This window comes from Colletotrichum truncatum (genome assembly GCF_014235925.2).
Source record: "Colletotrichum truncatum strain CMES1059 chromosome Unknown Contig_0003, whole genome shotgun sequence".
In the NCBI taxonomy this organism is placed as follows: Eukaryota; Fungi; Ascomycota; class Sordariomycetes; order Glomerellales; family Glomerellaceae; genus Colletotrichum; species Colletotrichum truncatum.
This window is the reverse complement of record NW_027222400.1, coordinates 4,730,501-4,752,179: the sequence shown is the minus strand read 5'-3', so window position 1 is coordinate 4,752,179 and position 21,679 is coordinate 4,730,501. Positions and strand designations below refer to the sequence as shown.

Genomic DNA, 21,679 nt, shown 5'->3' with positions numbered 1-21,679 from the left:
TGTACATGCATGGCAACAAGCGTGTCACCATGGTCACAAAAGTTAGAAGCACAATGAGAACGCCGTAGTGTGGCTGGGAGGCTGCCGCGCTGTTTGTGAGGCTGGTGTAAAAGTGGATACCACTCTACGCGAAATTCGCGGTCAGCGCAGGCGCGTCCCACGTCGTTGTCCCGTCGCAATTGAACGATACCTTCCTTTCATCTCTGTCGCTCGCTGCAAAACAAGCCAACGTCCCAAAAACACCTAAACCCCCACCCCTTTTGTCGCATTTCCCACCACGATCCTTCATTGCATCCAGCCTCTGCTTCGCTCGAGTTGCGCATACTTTCTTCAATTTTATCATCCACCCGCACTTTTGCAAACTGACTTGGTCACTCACATTTCACGATGTCTATCGTCTCGCTTCTGGGTGTTCAAATCTTGAACAATCCCGCCAAGTTCACAGACAAGTACGAGTTTGAGATCACTTTCGAGTGCTTGGAGTCACTTGAGAAGGGTATGCGTCGACTCTTGTTGTACCTGCGATCGCTCCCCGCTGACTTTTTTTTCCCCCTACAGATCTCGAGTGGAAGCTCACCTACGTTGGCTCGGCTACCAGGTTAGTCAAAGTGGATTTTTTCACATACACCGCCATTCGCTAACCGCAGTGAACAGCGACCAGTATGATCAGGAGCTAGACAGCCTCCTGGTTGGGCCTATCCCCGTCGGCACGAACAAGTTCGTTTTTGAGGCCGATGCCCCCAACACATCCAGAATTCCCGACGCCGACATTCTGGGCGTCACTGTGATCCTCCTCACCTGCGCCTACGACGGTCGCGAGTTCGTACGTGTCGGCTACTATGTCAACAATGAGTACGACTCGGAGGAGCTCAACGCCGAGCCTCCCTCGAAGCCCATCATCGAGCGCGTGCGTCGCAACATTCTTGCTGAGAAGCCCCGTGTGACCCGATTCGCCATCAAGTGGTACGATCTACGAAGTAAAAACAGACAAAGAGACGATAGAGCTGACATGTGTACAGGGACAACGAGGCCTCTGCCCCCGCCGAGTTCCCGCCTGAGCAGCCCGAGGCTGATCTCGCCGCTGATGAGGACGATTACGGCGCTGATGAACGTGAAGAGGAAGAGGCCGAGGCTGCTCTCGAGGGTGCTGCCAGCGGCGAGAAGGCCGCTGGCGAAGATTCTGAGATGGCCGGCGTTGAAAATGGCGAGCCCGCCCAGGCCGATGAGGATGAGCTGTCAGATGACGGCAGTGTTGACATCGAGGGCGAGAGTGAGGACGAGCTGGAGGAGGAGGAGGGCGAGGGCCAAGCTGCCGACGACGATGCCATGGATGTTGATATGACGGACAAGCCTGCTGCTGCTGCCGCCAAGCCTGCCGAGGTTGCGACCCGATAGAGGGTGCCTTCCTTAGGTGTCGTTGGTGTCTTTGACGATTTTGCTCATACCCCGATTTTTACGCCGGCCAAGGAGGGTATTCATTAGAATATGCACAAGATGGCGGTTTAGACGAAGACAATGACCTGGATGATGAAAGTAGCCATTCTAGTATATGTGGCTCGAGATGGGGGATACCCAGTAATTAGATACGAACTGGCAACGAACAGATTTCTTGCATGCTTTTAGTGTTGTGATGTTGAAGCTCTTGCTCGACGGACGGTTATTCCGCATGTCGAAACAATGAAAAAGGAGACATGTTTATCCCATGACACATGGCAAGGCTTGCCTCGAGGTAGTTCGGTGAAGAGCGCGACATCCAACGTTGAATTTCCACAGGTGCATGTTAAGCTCCATGCGGCGAAGCAGTCGTACATGACCTAGCGCGTTCGTTTGCATCGTTCGATTGAGACATTTTCAAACGGTCGGCCAACTCCGTCAACTGCCCCTCCCCCTCATCCTCCCTAATCAATTCTCAGACATGACAAGAATGACACTTCCATTGCTGAGTGAAAGTCAGGCAGCAGTCTATTCACGACAGCCAAGCCACTATAATTGCAAGCTGTGCCGCGACAAGCCGCACCGCTACCGGCCCCCCTTCGACAGCCCTACTTTTTGCGATCGCTCTTTCGTTTCCAATCCCTCGTTACCTCACCTTGACTTCTGACCCTGCACCTGTCTTCCCCCCTTTGTGCATCTCCACAGCTAAACCCCCGGTATGTGCGTCACCTCACATTTAGGGCGTGCATACCTGCATACGGGTAATGGATCCGTACTCTTCCTCCGGTCTAGTGGTCGAAGCTTGATTTCGGTGTCCTCGGCTCAAGTGGTATAAGCCTGCAATGTCACACTGCCGGCGCCGATAATCGCATCTCCGATCTGGGGAGTCGTTTTTAGGATGAGATGCTGCTTCAGAGATTGGTTGTGCCATGAAGATTGCGTGCCACGGGCTACGGCTCTGATCCGCGGCTCAGCCGCATTTGGAGTGATCGTCTTGAGAGTGTTTAGACTGATGCGTGTCTCTCAGAGCTCACCGAACTGCCTCACTGACCTTGGAGCAGGCTGGAGAGCCAAGAACGTAGAAAAGGCCGTCGTGGCAACAACGAGCCTCTGCCATCTCTTTTGCTTATCTTCTACCCATTGCCATACAAATACAGCAGAGCTACTCAAAACTTTTTCATTGACCAAATTTTTACTTTCTTTGGTTGCGTTGTTAATAGCTCGCCATGTCTTCTCAGAGCTCGGAAGAGCTGTTAAAGGCAGTTGAGGCGTGCCATGAGCAATACCTCCGAAGTCTCCGAAGCCTCCATGATTCTTTGGCCGGCACCGTTAGAGAGAGATCAGACTCGCGAACGTCAGTCACCCTGCAGCCGTCGCCATTGCTCCGTCCTTCCCATAGCCCAGTTCAAAGCCCCGTACAGAGCCCGATTCTCTCACCAGAGGCAACCTTTCAGCCAACACTACGTCGTGCTCGTCGGTCAACACTCTCCGATCCCATCGAGAAGCGTCCAATACATGTCACTGAAAGAAAACATGTTCCATCCTCGATTCATTCGGAACTCGACGTTGAGTATTTGCCTCTGCTGGACGTCCCGATTCACCGCGTCGCATCCGACGGCTCCTTCACCTCTCCCTCGCCGAGACTCATCGAACGGGTTTCTTGGACCGACCCCCAGCTTCTTCATCACCTCAAACACTTTGACTTTACCGGCGGCGTCGCTATCGCTCTTGCAGACGTGATTAAGAAACAGACCGAGATTGACGAAAACGCAGACTTCGAGAGTTTCGCTGCCTACGAGAGTCAGGGCTACATTAGCTCTACGTTCGAGCTGTACGACGTGGACACGGAAGGCTGCCCTCGGCCAGTAGGCAAGCAACCTGATCAGCCGCCCCGTGGCAACGGCACCACCTCTGCTCAAAGCCAAATTGCCGACGCGCCAACAGTATGGAATGCTCTCAAAGGCATCCACGCCGACGGCAAAGCAGTCGGTCTCGTGACCATCCTACAGGAACCCACGGCGCTGATGCTCGGAGCCCTGCACATGACAATGGCACCGTATTTCGACATGACGGAACTCTTTAACCACCTCATCACGGACCACGACAACAATGGAAAAACAACAGCCTACGTCCACCGTGCCTTCGCCAAGGACTCGTCACCTCGACATATTCGGCAGCGCAGCTTCTTCTTTGCCTTCAAGTACTACACTGTTGTAGGCGAAGGGTTAGAGCCCGCCCCCTGGCAGAAGTATGACAACCGCCCTCCGGACCGCCGATCGCCTGACCATATCGACATTGCAGAATGTAGCTCGATACTTGCACTCTCTCTGTCTGGCCAGCCACGGCAGTCTGTCAAACAAAACCGCAGGCGCGAAGGCACTCAGGAAGGATTCCTCTTCGACACTTTCGCGCCATGGCACTTGTTGTCCATCCAATCATTCCCAGATGACGAACACACGCTTCGCGGCAGCGAGGCCGAGGCTCGCAAAACTTTTCTTTCGGGGCCATATGCATTCATGGATGCTCTGGTAACAGAGTACCGCGATGCCACGAAGCGCAACGCAACATTGCACGCCCGCATCGCGAAGCTCATCACCCCCCCGACGGATTTCATGTTCGATGGCCGGCTGAGAGACAAACTGTTGTTTGAGGACAAGCATTTCACATACATCCGAAGATATTTTTGGGCTTACAACACACTGGGGGTCGTCAACGAAGGCCTGCGCGCAATGTTAGCCGCATATTACGATAACTTCCCTGATGACTTCTGGGAAGGCCGGCATCCGACGCTCTGGCCTCACCCGACCCCCGAATCCCCTGAAGGCCGGGCGTATCGGGATAAGATGGCACCACTTCGTCTGGATCTCGAGCGCGCCTGCCGGGATCTTGAGACAGTACACGCGAAGAACGTGGCTACAAGGAAGGAAATTGAAAACTTGCGAGACCAACTCTTTAGTGGTAGCTCCATCAAAGAGTCACGGCGGGCCATTGAACAGGGCGACAACATCAAAGTCCTTACCCTGGGCTCAATGGTCTTTTTGCCGCTGACCTTTGTCACAGTAAGTTACTTACCCACATCCTTTCAAAACCAACAGAGTCTGATTTTCGGTTTCCTAGTCCGTCTTCGGCATCACAGAGTTCGACATACCACCGCAGAACTGGCGTTTTGCAGTGACGATGGTTTGCGTCTGCGTCCCCTTCATCCTCGCCCTCATCCTCTTACAGACGCGAGCTGGGTATTCCCTGGCAAAACACACTTTCGCCGCCATCACCTGGCCATTCCGGTATTTCATGGATACCGGAGCTGAAGAGAAGGCACTCCCGACCGTGACTATGCCAGCGGTCGAGGTCAAGCCTCGCAGGAAGAGACGGTTGACACGTCGTTGGCAGCCGCAGCAGCCGCCACGTGAAGGCTTGGGGACGACGCAAGGCCTTTGGATGAACTGGAGGCCTTGGCAGAGCGATGGAGTGGTAAATGAGGTCTCCATAGACAAGCGAGACGTCGGGAAAGACAACGAGAAGGCTTTTGCGAATGTTTGAAAGGGATTGCTTTTTACTGTCTGAGATACCCAGTCTTTACCATAGACACTGCGCATATTATCGCTATCTTTCTTACTGCTATCCTGTCCATAGGGTTTGTGAAGTAACCCTTCTTCCCGTAATACCATACAGTGTTTCTTTTTATGCCTACCAGAGATCTCGGAACATGGTTCTATTCTTCGAAAGAGCTAGCCATCTTGTCAAGATCAAGTCTGTCAACTTGCTCTACTTCAGGTGATGGAACAAATGTCTTTTACAAATTTTGTCGACATTCGCCCATCATCACCGCCTGACATGAGATCTTTTGCGCTTTGCAATTCCTTGGCCACAAATATCAAGATAGGAATGAAGTTGGCAAGTGGGCGAACCAAGCTTTGCTCAAACTATATACCAACCGGAGATACACAGCCTTTGACCTCAACCACAGGTCAAGACAGACGATCCGGAGATAGGTGTACTCCAAATAATATCTTCAGTTCAAACTGCCCATCGTCTTTTCAATTGTCTCAGTCAACAATTAACAACTCATCACATGGGAACCCAGAACCATTACATCCAAACCACTTATTTACAATCCACGATCCACAACTCACTACTCAAATAAACATCAAGCAACACAAAGAACATCAAAATGAAGTTCACAAACTCAACACTTGCCATCTTGGCCGCGAGCACCATCTCAGCAATGGCAACCATCCAAACTAACTCGTCGGCGTACTCGGCCACAACTCTCATGACTTCGGTCCGCACCATACAAGGCTCCCAGGGCGCCAACTTTGTCCTAGAGGAAACAGTCCGCCTCCCAATGCCAACCAAGAACACCACCATAACGCCCCTCATACCGATGCCTGTGCCCACAAGGACAATCAAGAACCCACCGACGCACACCATGACGCCGCCGCCGCACAAGACGTTCGAAGCGCCCGGCTGCGTCGCGTTGCCCCGCTATATCTTTTTCACCGGCTGGCGCATTCGCGCCTACAACATACCCAATGTGCCCGAGGTGTGCGGGCGGATGTGGTACCAATTGAGGCAGTTCGAGCCCGAGTGCCGCTGGCTCTTCAAGGCACACTGCGAGGAGCTCGCGCCGGCCGTGCTCGACTTGAAGTTCGCCGTCGGCGCTCATTGTAACCGCGGCATGATCCAGTCCGCTTGGTGGGAGGCTACGCAGAACACTTACGGAGCGTTGCACTGCCGGAAGTGGGAGGAGATATACCCTCAGGAGCGGCGCGAGTGGATGATTTTTGATTAAGCCGGCGTCTCGCTACGGAATCATCTCAGACTTGGAGGACCTTTGACATCTCGCGCTGTTAAAGGCTGGTGTGTCATGGCCGGCGCCACTACCATACGATCGTGGGACGTGTGTACAACTTTTTTTACGACATGAAGAAAGTCGACAATCCAACAAAAAAAAAAAAAAAAAGGAAGAAGAAGAAGAATCAAAGAAGAAAGAAGGCGAAGGGGATTGAAGATGTATTCACTCCGGGTGAATTGAAAACCCATATGAGGGGTTTTGAAAAGAGAGGATGAGAGATATGGAATAGGGGCGCCTCTGATAGATCGAATCCGACCATCGGAGGTGCAATCTGCTTATCCCGTCTTGTCGGGATATGGACAGAAATAGGGTGCCGTGATAACCTTAACTTTACATGTCAATTACAGAATACACCCTTTTACAAAACTCATTGATGACCCGTTACTGTGATATGATTGTGAGAACTATCTGTCTATGAACCTTCATGAATCCTGGTTCTTCGAGCTCCAATGCCTAACCTGATACTCGTAACAGTATTTCCCAAGAGTCTTCAACAGATAGGTTAAATTGTAATAAATGGTACATGTCGTAACCAGTACGTTCTTGCTCAGGCCTCTGAGTTACCAATAATGTATTCAGACGGGCTTACACATCTTCAGCGATGGGCAACCCTGGATCCCATCAAACACACTAACAGAATCCCTTCGTTCTCGCAATAATATCTAGCAAGAATGCCAAACAACTATTGACATTTCTAACGAACTTGGCACTTCAGTCTTCGCACCTTCTCATCATCCAAAACGCCTCGCCAATCGGCCCATACCATGTCTCTACACGACCCATACAAGAGAAAACGAGAAACACAACCTCTAATGACGACATTCCCAACTACCAAATAGAAACAACAAGGATATAAAGCTTATACCAACAACCAACAAGGATGTGGACACACCAATCCCCCCAGATGTGTATGTAACTTCCCCAAAGTCCCCGGCAGTCAGTCACAAGAAACTTCTGGTTAGGCAAAAAAGAAGAAAAAAAAAAAAAAAACCATCCCATTAATTCCCGACCATCCATCCCGCTGATTCTCACATAATACCCGTCACACCACACAAGCTATTCAATCCGATGACATTTCCAACCACTCACCGCAGCTCCCGAAGGAACCCCTCCTCTTCTTCATGCCCTCCCCCATCACGTCTGTAACACGCCAAACTAAACCTTGGGCATTCTTGCATCATCGCAGCCATCACAAACTACCTCGCCCCACCAAGTCCACCACGAGAAAGGACTCATAGAGGGGGGGAGAAGAAGAGGAAAACAAATGCTGGCTTCCCCAAATCAAACAGCGCGGCAACTTTCATAACCCCCCGAAAATGTCTATCCTTCCAAATACATCCAGCAGATTTCCTCCCAAGGACACGCCTCTCCATCCACACCATCGGGCTCTTATCCCCCCCCCCAATCATCCAATTAACCTCATGCCTAAAGGCGGCTGAAACACACAAACACACACATATAATCGATCGACAGACAACGTGGAGCCGCAGGAAGCTCACGTCATCCCCTCAAAACGTCGGACAAGTTCTCGACGTCTTTCCGCCTCCCCCCCCCCCCCCAACTCCACCCATTCTGGCGAAGCCTAGACCACATGATATCGGATGAGAGGTTGTAACCACGAGACTTTCGAGCTACGCGGTTCCAACACGCCATCACGCAAACCATCGTCGTCGGTCTCAGACTTTTCTATTTCCTCGTGTCAGAGAAATCGCCTGCCAGACCTGGTAGCGCTCGATTCGTCACTCACAGTCGGGGAGAGTGGGATCGGGTCTCACCATTCACGAAATTGCTACGGCATTCAGGATACGACATCAGTATCATCCATGTCATTTCATTCCTTTTCATCGACAAAAAACTCATCTCCCATCTGTTGACGACCCCAATCATTTCAGGACATGAACAAAGTAGACGGGACATACACTGAAGCCGCCGGACCAGCCGAACAAAACCCGCGCCGCCGTCACACATGAACGTGGACTAGAGGAGGAAAAACACAACACTAAAAACCAGACCACAACCAACGATACGCGCACAATATAATCCGCCTGGCTCCGGCCGCAAGGGCAATTAAAATAACATAGCAGGTATATCGCGCCAAAAAAATAAAAAAAATAAAACCACCAAGTCGAGCCACTAATGTGATGTGAGACGAAACCGGCCAGAGAGAAGAAAACTCAAGTCCCCATATCCACGTGTGTAGTCTTGTATGGCAGGCCCGATCCAGAGAATGCCGCCCTTTGAAGTTAGGCGTGAGAGATATCCAGGCGAGGAGGTGTAGGAACGCTGGTATGCGTATGAATGCCGAACGAGATGGTTGAGAAGCGAATTGAAAGACAGCCGTGGCGAGGAGACATTCGAGGATTGAGGAAATAAGAGCTGCTAAACTAGCATCAATGAAATATGGATGCAGAAGCGGGAAATCAAGAAGGGTGCGACGAAGAGAAGAATGTCGTGGTATCAGGTTCCAAAGAGATGCCGAGAACGCCGAATCCCATCAAAAGCCAGCCGAGGGTATCTCCAGGAAAGAATTGTACAGTCAGTGGTTGGGAGACCCGCGTGCTGGCGTTTACCATCCCTTCTTTCTTGCGAATCGCTTGTTCAGCAGTGCAAGGACCTTGGTGACGTTGAATTGAACGTATTCGAGATCCAGATCGTCCTGCCCGTCCTTTTGCATCTCGAGCAAGTCATCGAGCTTAAGATCCAGCTCGAGAAGACCACGGTTGCGTCCTGAGTAAGTTAGCAAGGTTTCCATGAATGCATTAAGTAAACATACCCTTGTAGTGTAGGGAAATGACAAAGGTGCCCGGCAAGGGACTCGTGAAGTTGAAGTAGATGTTTGCCCTTCGGTTGTCAGGGACGTTGCTCTTCTGGATAACACCTTCCTTCTCCAACTGCTGGTGTGTAAACTTGTACGGGCCGAGGACTTGTTGCTTTTGCTGTTTTCTCCTTGTACCCTCACTCTGAGAGCGAACGTTGTGAAGGTAACTCTTGTACGTTTCCAGTTGGCCGACGAGGTAGGTGTTGTGGTCGCGAATTGTTTTGTAAACTTCCTCGAGCTTGTTCGTCTCCTGAATGACACCATCCTTGAGGGAACCAAGGTGCTGCAGCTCCTGCTCTACCTCGTCACGCAGTAGACTGAACTGATCACTTTTATCAATTACTCTCAGTTCTTGGAGCTGAGAAAGAAGCTCCATCGCCCTGATGCCTTTGCGAACCATGACCGCGTCGTTGCGGCTCGTAGCCGCCGCGTCCGCGATTCTCTCCAGTCGTAAAGGTCGTCGAGCAACGCTGCTGTTTGAAGGAATAGAACGCATGATTTGCACAAAGACGGATTTGGCTTCCATAAAGTACACTTCCTCTTGCGTGATGTCGAGTGCCGCAGTCAAGTCGTCGATTGCCGTCTCCCATCTGCTAAAAAGGGGCAAGTTGATGACGCGGTTCTCTTTGCGGGGAACCTGTGCGGGTGCTCCACCCAGCTCAGACATGATGATTGCAAGATGCGAATTGTCGTCCTTCCACAACTCTCCATGGTGTTTCTCGATCAGAGCGTGCATGGCATAGATTTCGTTGAGAGTAATGGACAATTCCAAGTCCTTCTTTGAGAGGGCGACATATCTGTCCATTTCCAAACTCTCGTAAAAGTCCTGAACTTCACATAGGTCAAGCATGAACTTGTTGACACGGTCCTTGTTGTGCTGAATGAAGGGCTGCAACTTAGCCATATACGGCTCCTTCGCGTATGATGGTTTGTTGGCCAGGTTCTGTAGCATCTTGGCGATCAGGGTTAGTGTTCTCCTTGGGCGCTCCGCGGGCTGGCCATCGATAAGCATGTACGACTTGGGCGTCACAATAGCGGGGTTGATGAATCGGAGGAAGAAAAAGCCGCCGATCAGGGTGCAAATAACTTGGTCATTCGCATCGGGGTACTTGCGCTTCGTCAGGCTGCGAATCTGCTTGCAGATCCAACGGATACCATAGGGAGCCTCCTCGAGGCCGTCGATGATGGTCGAGAGGAAGCCGTTAGCAATCTCGGTAAGCATCGTCAAACGCGGCTCGATGATGGCCTGAACCTGGGGGTTTTCGGCGGCCTGCTCAGCGGTGATACCCTTGGGTAGAGAGGCGGGTAGACTGCCGGTGTCCTCCTCGATCTGCTCAATCATGCGCTCATACACTTTGAGGGGGTTGATTTCCAAGTCCAGATCCTTCAACTCAATCAGGCTGTTGATTCTATCGGCAAGCACTGACTTGAGGAAACTCTGTCCGGGTCCTCTTCTTGTGTACGTCGTCATCATGCGTGATACAGGAGTGTTGGCGCGGAGGAGCGACGAGTATTCGGGTGTGTTATCAAATTGGTAGGTAAGAACGGACTGGTCTCTGGTTAGATGGGTATATAATTTGACGACAAATTGAGACGAACCTGGAACATGGTCAAGAGCAAGTGCTCCTCACGGCTCTCGTACTGGTTACCATAAATGGTGAACATGACAGTTTGGAGGAGTGAATCAATCTCGGCCATGGACACTAGTCGACACAGATGCGCAATGTGTCTGGGTTCAGACTGCAGTAAAAACATCAAGTTGCCGTACTTTTGTGTCTTGTCGTCGTTGGGGAAGTCGCCTTCCTGCATTTCGGTAGCATCTTCCAAGTGGCTCGCAACTTCGTTTTGTTCCTCCAAGGCCATTCGGTTCTGGATGAGCAGAGCGATTCGAGAATCGAGATATCGTACATCCTTCTCGAGGACGAAATTCTTTTTTGACTGGGAGGAGATCTTGGACTTGAGCTCGCGGAGGATTTTTTGGGCTGTATAGACGGCAAATTAGTGGGCGAAGGCCGAAAGCGGTTGGTAGCCTTCACTTACCCTTGGCCAGGTCATCTTCAATCTCAAGATCAGTCTCATTCGCCGACATGGACATGTACAGCGCGGACATGGAGTACCGCTTAGATTGGCGGGCGGACCGCGATCCATCGTAGGAAGACATTGTGTTTTGTCGTGAGAGGGGCTGGAATGAAGACGAGGATGCCGTCGAAGCTCGGGAAGGTGTTTGGAGCATGACGGACATTTTGGCGAGAGCGTAAGGGTGCTGAAATCGCAAAGCAGGCGGGTCGCCCAAGCGAGCCCCTAGAAGCAATGAGCCTCGAGTGCCTGCGATGAAGTTACGCTTGCCGACACCGATAAGCCTGTTTGCAGGAAGATGGCGATGATGCGGTTCAACAGTGGGTGTGACAGGTTGCAAGGCGACGTTGAGGGTCCAGGGTGGAACGAGAGAAGGGCAAGGCTAGTTGAGACCTAAGGCTGTAAGAAGGAGAGTGGTTCGCACGATATGGCTGTGAAGTGGAAGATGGCACAGCGCAGGCTGGGAGTGCTTGGGGCGGAAAGACGAGTCGAGTGGAATCGAGTGATTGTCGCTGTCGAGTAGTTCAGTCGCTCGATTATTTGCGTATGTGTACAGGGCACAATTGGGATGTCGTCCAGCGAACGCCACGAGACACAGGTCGGGATGTGCGATTGCGAAGTCAAGCCGTGGTTCGGAGCGATGGCAGCGAACCCAAGATGGCAGACTTCTCGAATGTGAAGTTGGGTTTTTTGCGGGTGTTTCGAGTGGAAGCTTCGTTCGAAGGGGGAGGGGGGCAGGATGGATATTGCTTTTGGCAGCGTTGATAGGGCGGCGCGACGAACAGGAGCGCGGGTTTAGCTTTGGTAGGCGCGGCCGCAAATGTGTGGGCGGCGGTGACCAAATTAAAAAAGAGGCTAGGGGCGGCGTAGTACCAGATCCAGACAAGCAATCGGGATGCGCTGGGTCACTGTGGTGTGGTTCTGGAGTGGGTTCAGTATACAACTGTTCAAGGCGCGATGACCGAAGGCTGGCGAGTTGCAAGGCGTTGCGAGGTAAGGGAGAGGGGAGGATTAAAGACCAGAGGAAAAAAGAGCAAAACAGAGCAGAGTAGAGTCGACTTGTTTGAATGGAGAGTGAAAAAGAGAGAAAGAGAGGGAGTGTGGTGTATATGCGGTGTTGTGGGCGTGTGTGTGTGGAATGAAGAGAGAGGGGGGTCTTGGGGGGTCTCTCTCTGGGGTGAGTACAGACGGGCCACTGCTCGAGTGGAAAGGAGGGGAGGTGCTGTACTGCGAGGTAGGACTGCGTAGGGCGGCGGTTTAGAACACACACAAGGAGGGACAGGAAGAGGTCGGACGTGTGTGACAGGGGGGGTGTGCTGTAAGGTCGAAAGTGCGGCAGGTAGAACTGCGAGTCTTTCTCTGTCGGTACTATGGTACTCTGTACAAATGGCACCGGGTCGGATGGTGCAGTGTGCAAGAGAGCGTAATGTCAACTATGAACGTACGTTTCTGTAATTTAGGCACACATTGGATGGATGGATGGATGGATGGATGGATGGATGGATGGGACTACCGGTACGGCAGAGTGCCTTGGTCGGAATGAAGGGGAGCGGGGATGGATGGATAACCAGGACCGGATGGACAGGCACAAATGCACAGGCACAGACAGGTACAGGACAGGCACAAGGCACAACGAGGGTTGCACAAAAATAGTGGGATTGGCATTATTGAAGGGTGAAGGCTGGATATGGGTGGATGGGGGCCTAAACAACTTAAAGCCTGGGACTGGCCGGTGAGGACGGGGAGGTCCCCTGTCGATGGTCACGCTATGGGTGGGGTACGTACTGTAGTTTGAAGAAGAAGATGAAAAGAGATACTACGTAGAGAGCTTGGTTGGATTGGAAAGAAGTCGAAGGCATACAGGTACTCACGCAGGTAGCCTACTGCTACTATGCAGTACATAGATACAAAAACTACTAGTGTGGAATAAGGAGGGGGGGAAAAAGGAAAGGTAAGGAACGAGAGGGTAGGGATGGGGCAAGAGGAAGGAGGATGAGGAAGACAAACAAGGAGGGTGGAGAACGGACCCCTTGCCTCGTGCGGGATGCGGAGCGGTACCAGGGTCTGATAGGCACGTACCGAGCTACACTGCTACATGGCTGCGAATGGAAAAGATGGCCCTTTTTCTTCTTATCTAACTGCGGGCGCGTCACAACGGGTGTTGCAATTGATAACTGGCGCATCAACAGGCAACGGGCAACGACAACAAGCGGTGGTCTCGGGACGAAAGCAGGAAACTGAATTGGAAGTGTCTGATTAATCCAAATAAGGGTGAACTTAAGGCCCTCAAGAAAAGAAGAAACTGAGGCAATCACCACCCCTATCACCATCTTCGCAGTTTAGGCTGGGCTAAGTGGCCTTCCAGCAACTATTGGGTGAGTCGCCCTTCATGGTATTGGCTCATTCAGACTTGAAACCGGGTTTGCAAACAATCTTCGAGGTGGCATGTAGAGCGGCTCGAGTTGTCTTGTTTCCATGGACACTGGCTAGATAGAGGCATGCTATGTGTCTACGTCTCTGGTTGGTATTCTACTAGCAGCAGCAGCAGCAGCAGCAGCAAAAACACGCAGGCACAGAGATGCCTACCCACCGTCGTCATCGCTGCGCTGTCATTTATCTGTCTATATAGGTGAAATATCCGTCTGGGCAAATTAGTTTGGCAAACTCCTGCAAATGTTGCGTCACCCTAAACATTTGAAATACCACACGGGCGATACTGTTCGGAGATATCTGATCATAGAGGGCGGCCATGCGTCTCGTCCGTACTTTGAAGGACACATTGTAGTGGTGGGAGTGGTAGTAGTAGTAGTACTGTAAGATGCTTTGGTATCATTCGAAAACATCCAGCACAGAGGAAGCATGACAGGAAAGATCGTGTATGGAATGGGATGAAGGGGAAGGGGTGGGGAGGAAGAAGTGGAAGGGGAAAAAAAAAAAAAAAAAAAAGGCTTTGGTCCCGCTCTGCTGCCACGCCAGAGATCTGTTTGAGAATTCTGCAGGAGGGTTCCATCGCTCCTGCCACTAATGCGAAATCTGTACTATGTACGGCGAGGAAGTAGAAGGGTCGTCACGCCGCGTGAGAGGGGGCCATCAACCCACTCACCCCACACCCTTTTACCCATCTTTTGCCATCTTCTTGTACTAATTATGTAGGTACGGATTACGATTTAGGTCAACCGTCGACCCAGGGTAGGGTAGGAAACAGGGGACCCCAGCTATTGCTATAGTGCTTTGATCAGTCGCTGCTAACAGTAGAGTATGTTGCTACTGTTGTTGCTGCTGCTGTTGTCGTTCCTGGTTGTGCTGCTGCTTAGAGTAAGTTCTCCTAAGAAACCGCAATTGTACTAACAGTAGTAGTAAAGGACAGCCTATATCGCATCTTACCTTCCTTGTTTTTTTTTTTTTTTTAACCATTATAGTATGTCCAGTCTACCTGCTTCCTCTTCATTTCCCTTTCCTCCCATTTGCGAAGAAGATACCTGCGCTAAACACTAAATGACGAACAGTTAAAAGAGGAAAATGGGGCCGCCCTCATTGACCCGCTGGTCCCGTTTAAGGGCCTTTTTTTTTTTTTTTCTGCTTTTCTCCTTTTCTCCTGCTACTTACGTACCCATACTGGCTTTTTCCCAGTCCCAGGCCCAGCGTCCAGCTAAGGGAAACACTAGACACTAGTCAAATTCCGCCGTCACTCAAGTCAATCCATTCGTTTGGATTCGGGCTCTCCGCTGCCCTCCGCCCTTTGCCTACTAGTACGCAGATTGTGTCCTCTTCAGGCCCAGCAATCCCATCCATCATTCGTCTCTTTCATTGGCTGTCGCGCGTCATCGTCATTTTCCACGGACGGTCACTCCGTGCGCGCCTGTTTCTCCCATGTCGTACTCTCAGCTGGGTCTACTAACCCGAGGGCTCCTATTATTTTGCTGTCGATCTCCGTCATCACGCGCGTCGTCCTGCCACTGCTGCTCCTGCAGGCATAGAAGAATCGAATTTATTGGAATACAAATTGCAAATGAACTCAAACCCCTTCGAACAGACGAACAGACGGCGTTCCGACATGCCCAGATCCCGGGTTTGCTGCATGCACGTGTGCGCCTTGCATCAAAGCCTGTTACAGCCTGGACTAACACATCAACTTACCTAACCGCCAGAGCATGTTAACTAAGCACAGCTCGAGGTCTGGCAGGTGGTAAATTCCAGACACCAGCGTCCCCGTCACTTTGCTCTAACAAATCATCAGCAAGCAACGTTGCTGCTGCTGCCAGTTTCACAGCCCGCATTGTTGGTGGCGGCAGTTGCAACACTTACTGCCAACGCCTCATCCTTGCAGGTCCCTCGGAAGCCTTGGGCGGGCAACAGTCCCTTTTCATCCTCGGCCCTTTTTGCTTCTCGATCCATCGACCCAGCCAGGCATCTCCCTTCTTGACAATACCTGCCACAAACTGAAATCTCAAAGCGTTAGAGAGAACGAGAGATTAAAATAACTTCTTGCAAGGAGCTCTGGAAGCCTCATGGAACAGCTGCCCACAGACACCAAGAGAAACCTGGCCATGCCTCACGCACAGAACACCGGGCAACTGGATTCCCTTTCTTTTAAAAGAACGGATGATGGACCACCAGACGGATAGGAAACCTCGGATCCCCTCTGGCCAAGTCCAATGAACGTCTATCCAAAAAAAAATTTCCCACCGTAGTCGCCGCTCTTCCTGCTGCTTGCCAGGCAGCAGAAGAAACTAGCATGACGCCCATCGTTCATGCAACCATGAGGCGCAGACATGCTTGAAACCATTTCTTTTCCGCCCGTCGCCTGAGTCTGGCATACTCGCTGCATCTGCAACTGCAGAAAGAGCCAGTCCGGCTGTCAAATGTACAAGTGATACCCACACTCAATCACTCACACTCATTCGCCATGAGTTTTGGGTTACACCTCGAACGGTCCTGTTATTGCCTGGGCACAGGACGTCGTCTGCCCTCACCTGAGGATACACTTCAGCATCAGTTTATGCCCTCCATGCCTCCTAAACAATGCCGGCTTACCGACCTGCCATAGCCCACCAGCGGTCCGTGCTGAAGACACCCTGCCCTCGTCGTCTCTGGTGACAAACTCTTGCTTGTCAGAGGGCGCCACACCTCCGACTTGTGTGCCTCCTCTCAACGTCTGCACCCAGCATCTGCACCCCAAAGACAGGGGCTGACCAGAAGTAGTTGGCGCTTGTCCAGATCGAGCAGCCCCACTCGCCTTCAGGGAGCGGGAAGTGGAAAAGGGGACACCAAAAAGAAAAATCAACTCCTTCTCAATCATGTGTCGCCTTCCATAACGGGACAGGAACTACCTTGCCTTGACATTTGTATCCCTGAACATCCTGCTCTCTTCAAGATCCTCGCTTCTTTTCGGCTTCCGGCGCAGGCAATGGAATGTGGGACGGACCCCCGTGGGCATACGGACAAATCCTCCACGCCACACATCAACTCGTTACCATCATCCAACTATTCGTACCGTCTGCTTCTTACATCTATACCTGCTCATAGGGAGACTGTGTTTTTGAGCAGTGAATCCAGGTTAGGCCGCCGCTATCATACCATGCTCACCGTTTCGTATCCTCTCAGCACTAGACACCTACAACTTAGCCTTCTCGTATATTTAAGAGCACGCTACACCTCATCAGCCGATCCTTCGCTGTGCGTCGTCGCAACCCTTCCATGTTAGGGGACCTTCGACCTCAAGGTAGCATGCCTGCGCCAAGTATCAGAATCAGTGCTATTAGCCAGATTTCTGGAACCTGTTGCCACCCTGTTGAGCCTGCCCGTTGCCCTCCGCAAGGATCCCACGTCTTAAGTCACCACAAACCCGTTGACGCCCACCGGACATGCGTCTCACCGAACTACGTGGTGCATGATCTAATTCAATGGCCGGACACAGGCCTGAAATACGCTCCATCAGCATACATCATCCTCCTCTGGAGTGTCCGTGTCCATTTTCGGGACTCGAGCCATGGTGTCATCCTAGTGACAACTTGACCTAGATAGACAATCGCTCAGTGTCGAGACTAATGAGTCGAGGAGCCTAAGCCACGCGCCGTCAGAGAGGGAAAAGAAGAAAAAAAAAAAAGGGGTCTCAGCCACCAGTCGGTGGACTAACGTTCTGACAAGGGCTTTTGAGACGGACACCAACGCCATTGCAATGTGGCTTCCAATTGAAGCTTGTCAACACCAACACTTTCTCCTCAGGGCTCCATCAACAGACCAGACTAATCGAGCCAACGATGCTCGTGGCGGGGATGAAGTTTGCACTGCCTTAACCTGGTCCATGCTTTTTCATTTCCCCATGCCCACGACACGTGGAGGACAGGATACGATTTCATGAGGATCGCCCCCCTAGCATGTGCAGCAGTCCCTAGCTTCAGCTCGGCTTGTTCCTGGCCTTGTCGAAAGAGCCCTTGGCTCGTCATGGACCGTCATTTGAAGGTCACATAATGCCGTGCGACCGGTCGAAACATTGCTCCACCGTTCCCTGATAGCCGTTCTAACCCCCTTCTAATTTACGCGTGTTGAATATAAGAAACAAAACGGGAAAACACATGCGATGGTTCTACATGAGAGATGGCCCGAGTGGGCCGTATGCAGGAACAATCTGGCGTACCTGCAGCAATTCTACAGGCCGTCGCCGCCGCCGCCATTTTCAGGGGTTTGACCCCAGCCCTGTCACCCTCAGCCATCAGCAGGCAGTGTAGACACAGACAGTCTTCAGGCAGCGACAGGTTCTCGACTATTGGCAGTAGCTCGGGTTTGTCAACTTTCCAGCCCGAGTCCGCACAACGGTCGCGTAGTGGCCATGTTCAGCAGCTGCTCTCATATGACCTGTTTAATTACGACCTAGGCTCTCGTCGTCTATTACTTCCAGAAACATTGCATCTCGTAAACGTCTAATCATGAGGCAATTAACACATCAGCCCGTGCCCTCTCGGATCTCGCACCCGCGACTGTCTGTGTGTCCGTAAAAAGGGCGGTGGTATCTAAACAGCTCAGGACACACGTCTTGGACGCCGTATCGAGATTCCACCTTCCCTGTGCCGGACTGAATGGCAGCCACATGAAGATTTGTTTCCCTACCGAGGAACCAAACAACGGAATCGTCGGTGTGAAACGAGGAATCAGCGCCAATAACCGCTGAAATGAGAGGCCCGTGTACTTTAAGCCAAGCGCGACAACCGTCAGTCCGGACATCACCGTAAGCTGGCCAAAGGCATCATCTATCATGGTGGTCAACCTCTCTACCCTTATTGGAAGATGCTCTATAGCTGCGACTCTTCACCTGCAGGCGTGGTCTTCCAACTCTGTGATATGAAAGGCACCCGTTTAGTGTCTGGTCCCATTTAGTCCATAATGACTAGCTCAGTCGACGATAGTCGCTCTCGCAGAACACAAATGAAAACGTCGGCTACGTTGGCAGAGAACTGAGCTGCATGGTATATGGTATTCATGCTTGGTTATAACTTGGCAGCATCACAGTTAGTGGTGCTCAGTCAGTCTTTTTGCTAAATTACTTCTATTCAACGCTCTCGCGTTGTTACTACTACGGTGAGTGTACGAGATAGCAACAATATGAAAATCGTCATCTATGTCATAGTACTGTCTTTCCAAAGACAACGACAGCCCTGACTACCCAGTGAGACAGACCTTGCGCAATCAGAAGAGACGGAACAAAGGGCTATGAAAAAATAATGGTAATGAATAAAAATGGGGAGTACAAGAACAAAGACTACACACACGGCCCTCTGATGTCTTGATCAACCGCCACAATGAGATGGCAATGAAGATATTTGTTTCGAGAAATTTTCCAAACATTCAGTTGTTCAAAGTAATTTCCGGCGTACAGCTTCGCCCGTAATCGTCCCAAGAGAGAGACAGCAGCTCCAGGGCGCAACTTGAGACTTTCCGCCTTTAATCCCCCGGATCCCCACCAACGTTTTCTTCACCCGCTTGCTTTCCTGAAAGGGGGACATCCCAAAGGGGGAGTCTTGAGTAGAGAGAGAAACAAATACAGGCGCGCGGCGGTGGAGGGCGCCTGTAGATCCCTTCACACCGCCGCGCCTCACCGGTCGCTCACCATTTACAATGCGGGGGGGTTTGGATTCTGAATGAGCCCGGCAAATCGCAGATCCGAGGAGACAAGGCTGCGCGACATGAATTGGCCGAGTAAATCCATCGTCGGGTGGAGAATAGGGAGAATGCGGTCGTCCCCGCGCGACGAACTTGTCGCAGATAGCGAACTTGTCGAAATGACGATTTTCAGGTTTTTCAGTTGCGTGTGACAGGCGATCCACGAGCACCCTGGACCGTGATCGGCGGGCATAGGGTTCAGCGGGCTGGGATATGTGGGTTTTATTGTGTCACCTTGTCTGTTGGTTGCTTTTTCTCCTGTCACTTTTTCCCTTTTTTTTTTTCTTTTTTCAAACTGTCTCCTTTCGCCCATGTTGTGTTTTCTCTACACAGCTGTTTCTCTCGGCTACAGCCCCCACAGGGGTACAGGCGCCGAGAGGAGGTGAGAGTGTGAATCATGGGGAAGTCTCGCCGACATATGCTTGCGCGTGAGCAGAGAAACCAGGCTTCGGAAAGGTATCGAGCCGGTGGGTTCAGTGAAGACGCACCGGGAGATGAAGCTGTTCTACGGGATCTCGAGCCAACCGAGACATGATTTCGAAGGGCGAACTTAATGAATTTTCGGCTGGGTATGAATTCGGCGCCCAAGAACTCTTTTCTGTGTCTCGGTCTTGAAAGTGGACAGAGGAGTGTGTGACTCTCTGTCCGGATATCATTTCTGCCGAGGGGTTGTCATTGAAGATTGTGCGATTTGTTGCTTTGGAAAGCGAGATTGTGTCGGTATACGTCGGCTTGCGAAACCTTGACGGGAATCAGGGATAGACAATTTGATTCTCTTGGGCGAGGTGGTGAATCAATATACTGGATTTTGGGTGGCTTGAAATGTTTGGGTTGGTGTCTGGGAGGAGGGCTTGAAAAGCAAGGAAAGCTGTGGTTTCTCGTGTATGAGGGCATGTGCAGCGATAAGCAAGTTCGTCATGGGGCGTTAGCCAGCTCTTTGGGCTGCATATCGTAATTATAGGAATGGCATTCAGGCTTATGGCTGAAATCGAGAACCCATGTCATGTTATTGGATGTTGAGGATGGGGATGAGCATAGGAAAGTATTGTAACAAGACGGGAGGCTGAAAGGTGAGAGAACAACTAAAATCATCTAGGTTATTCGGGTACATTATTAAATTTGCAAGAGCTTCAGGGCACTTGTTGAATAACATGATTTGAATCCTACCTAACTCTAAGACGTATCCGCTGTAGTAATATATTCGATGTATAATCAAAACTTTCGTCGTTCTCCCTCATCTGTAAATGGAGACAGCGAGCGTAACCATGAGGAGCCTGGTGAGAGCCAGACATCGCCGCGAAGAGTTTCCGTGCCAAGTGATGCAACGTTCCCCACGGTAACCCTCGTTGCTATTGCTAATGGCAGTCCGAATTGTCATACTAACGTATTCGTTCAGGACACAAACAATCTATAGCCTGGATAGTTGCGATTAGAATATTTGAAGATGGAGCAACTGCCGGTATTATTAGGTGCTTGCCTACTCACAATTGCCGTTTTACTGATATTGCCATTCTATCCTCGACCATGTCGGCCCCTTGTTCTTTTCAGTATCCTCTTCATGTTCATCAAGTACCCTGAGATGGCATCATGCAGAAGTTGAATTGAATACAAACCTCAAGAAGCGCCAAAAGGCAGGTGGCAGCTGTACTTGATATCCATCTTTGTGCTGGTGAAAAGGCCAAGCGACGAGAATCATTATAGTGGCATGATTGATAATACGTTCAGAGTCTTGTTTTTAATGATCCCGGGTGATATTGGAGGGCAGAGAAACAGAACCTGGCGGTGAGCCACTGATGAAAGGCGTGGGCTCAGGAAGGGGCAAACCTGCTTCTCGTAACGTTCTTGTTCCGACTAGTGTAAAACCAGCAATGATGTATAAGGCACTAGTCTTGTCGATTCGCGCATATAAGAATGCGGTAACGCCCGCGGAGGCTGTGGTGATACTCATCGGTTCGATGCTTGTAATCTCTCGCTGCTCGTGGCAGCTCAATAGATGGCCTTAACACAGAAGCTTCATGTTATCACGCCTTATGTAACCTACAACTTTGAATTCGCGAAGCAGGCTTGCTTCAACACACCTGGTAATCACCAACCATAGGAATTGAATGCTTGAAAGCTTTTCGATAGCCAAGGGTGAGCTTGTCTAGCATGAAGGGTATATCATGTAACTCTACTGCTGATACCTTCATCGGAGTAGAAGTTGCACCTATGATCAACCTGACTATAGCATGGAGTAGTTGCATAACAAGAGATATCGGTCGAGTAGACAAACTTAGACCTGGCCATTGTCACCTGCAGTGACCGAGTATGCCGAACTAGTTACAAAAAGACCATGAATA

General features: G+C 51.0%; 4 protein-coding genes across 4 annotated transcripts; 3 read left to right on the top strand and 1 right to left on the bottom strand.

Annotated features, from left to right (window-relative positions):
- Positions 1-387: 387 nt before the first annotated feature.
- CTRU02_206173 (histone chaperone asf1) lies at positions 388-1,395 on the top strand (the record flags this gene model as incomplete). The annotated part of the gene is made up of 4 exons (XM_036728649.1): positions 388-496; positions 559-598; positions 655-963; positions 1,020-1,395. 4 exons carry the CDS (start codon positions 388-390, stop codon positions 1,393-1,395), a joined length of 834 nt encoding a protein of 277 aa, XP_036579538.1.
- Positions 1,396-2,660: 1,265 nt separating this feature from the next.
- Positions 2,661-4,974, top strand: CTRU02_206172 (GTPase-activator protein for ras-like GTPase containing protein; the record flags this gene model as incomplete). Its single annotated transcript, XM_036728650.1, has 2 exons — positions 2,661-4,493; positions 4,552-4,974. The coding sequence occupies 2 exons, from the start codon at positions 2,661-2,663 to the stop codon at positions 4,972-4,974; spliced, it is 2,256 nt and encodes a 751-aa protein (XP_036579539.1).
- Positions 4,975-5,989: 1,015 nt separating this feature from the next.
- Positions 5,990-6,226, top strand: CTRU02_206171 (uncharacterized protein; the record flags this gene model as incomplete). The annotated part of the gene is made up of 1 exon (XM_036728651.1): positions 5,990-6,226. The coding sequence occupies one exon, from the start codon at positions 5,990-5,992 to the stop codon at positions 6,224-6,226; it is 237 nt and encodes a 78-aa protein (XP_036579540.1).
- A 2,629-nt stretch (positions 6,227-8,855) lies between these two features.
- On the bottom strand, positions 8,856-11,349 carry CTRU02_206170 (GTPase-activating protein; the record flags this gene model as incomplete). The annotated part of the gene is made up of 4 exons (XM_036728652.1): positions 8,856-9,016; positions 9,063-10,656; positions 10,707-11,089; positions 11,148-11,349. The coding sequence occupies 4 exons, from the start codon at positions 11,347-11,349 to the stop codon at positions 8,856-8,858; spliced, it is 2,340 nt and encodes a 779-aa protein (XP_036579541.1).
- Between the last annotated feature and the right edge of the window lie 10,330 nt (positions 11,350-21,679).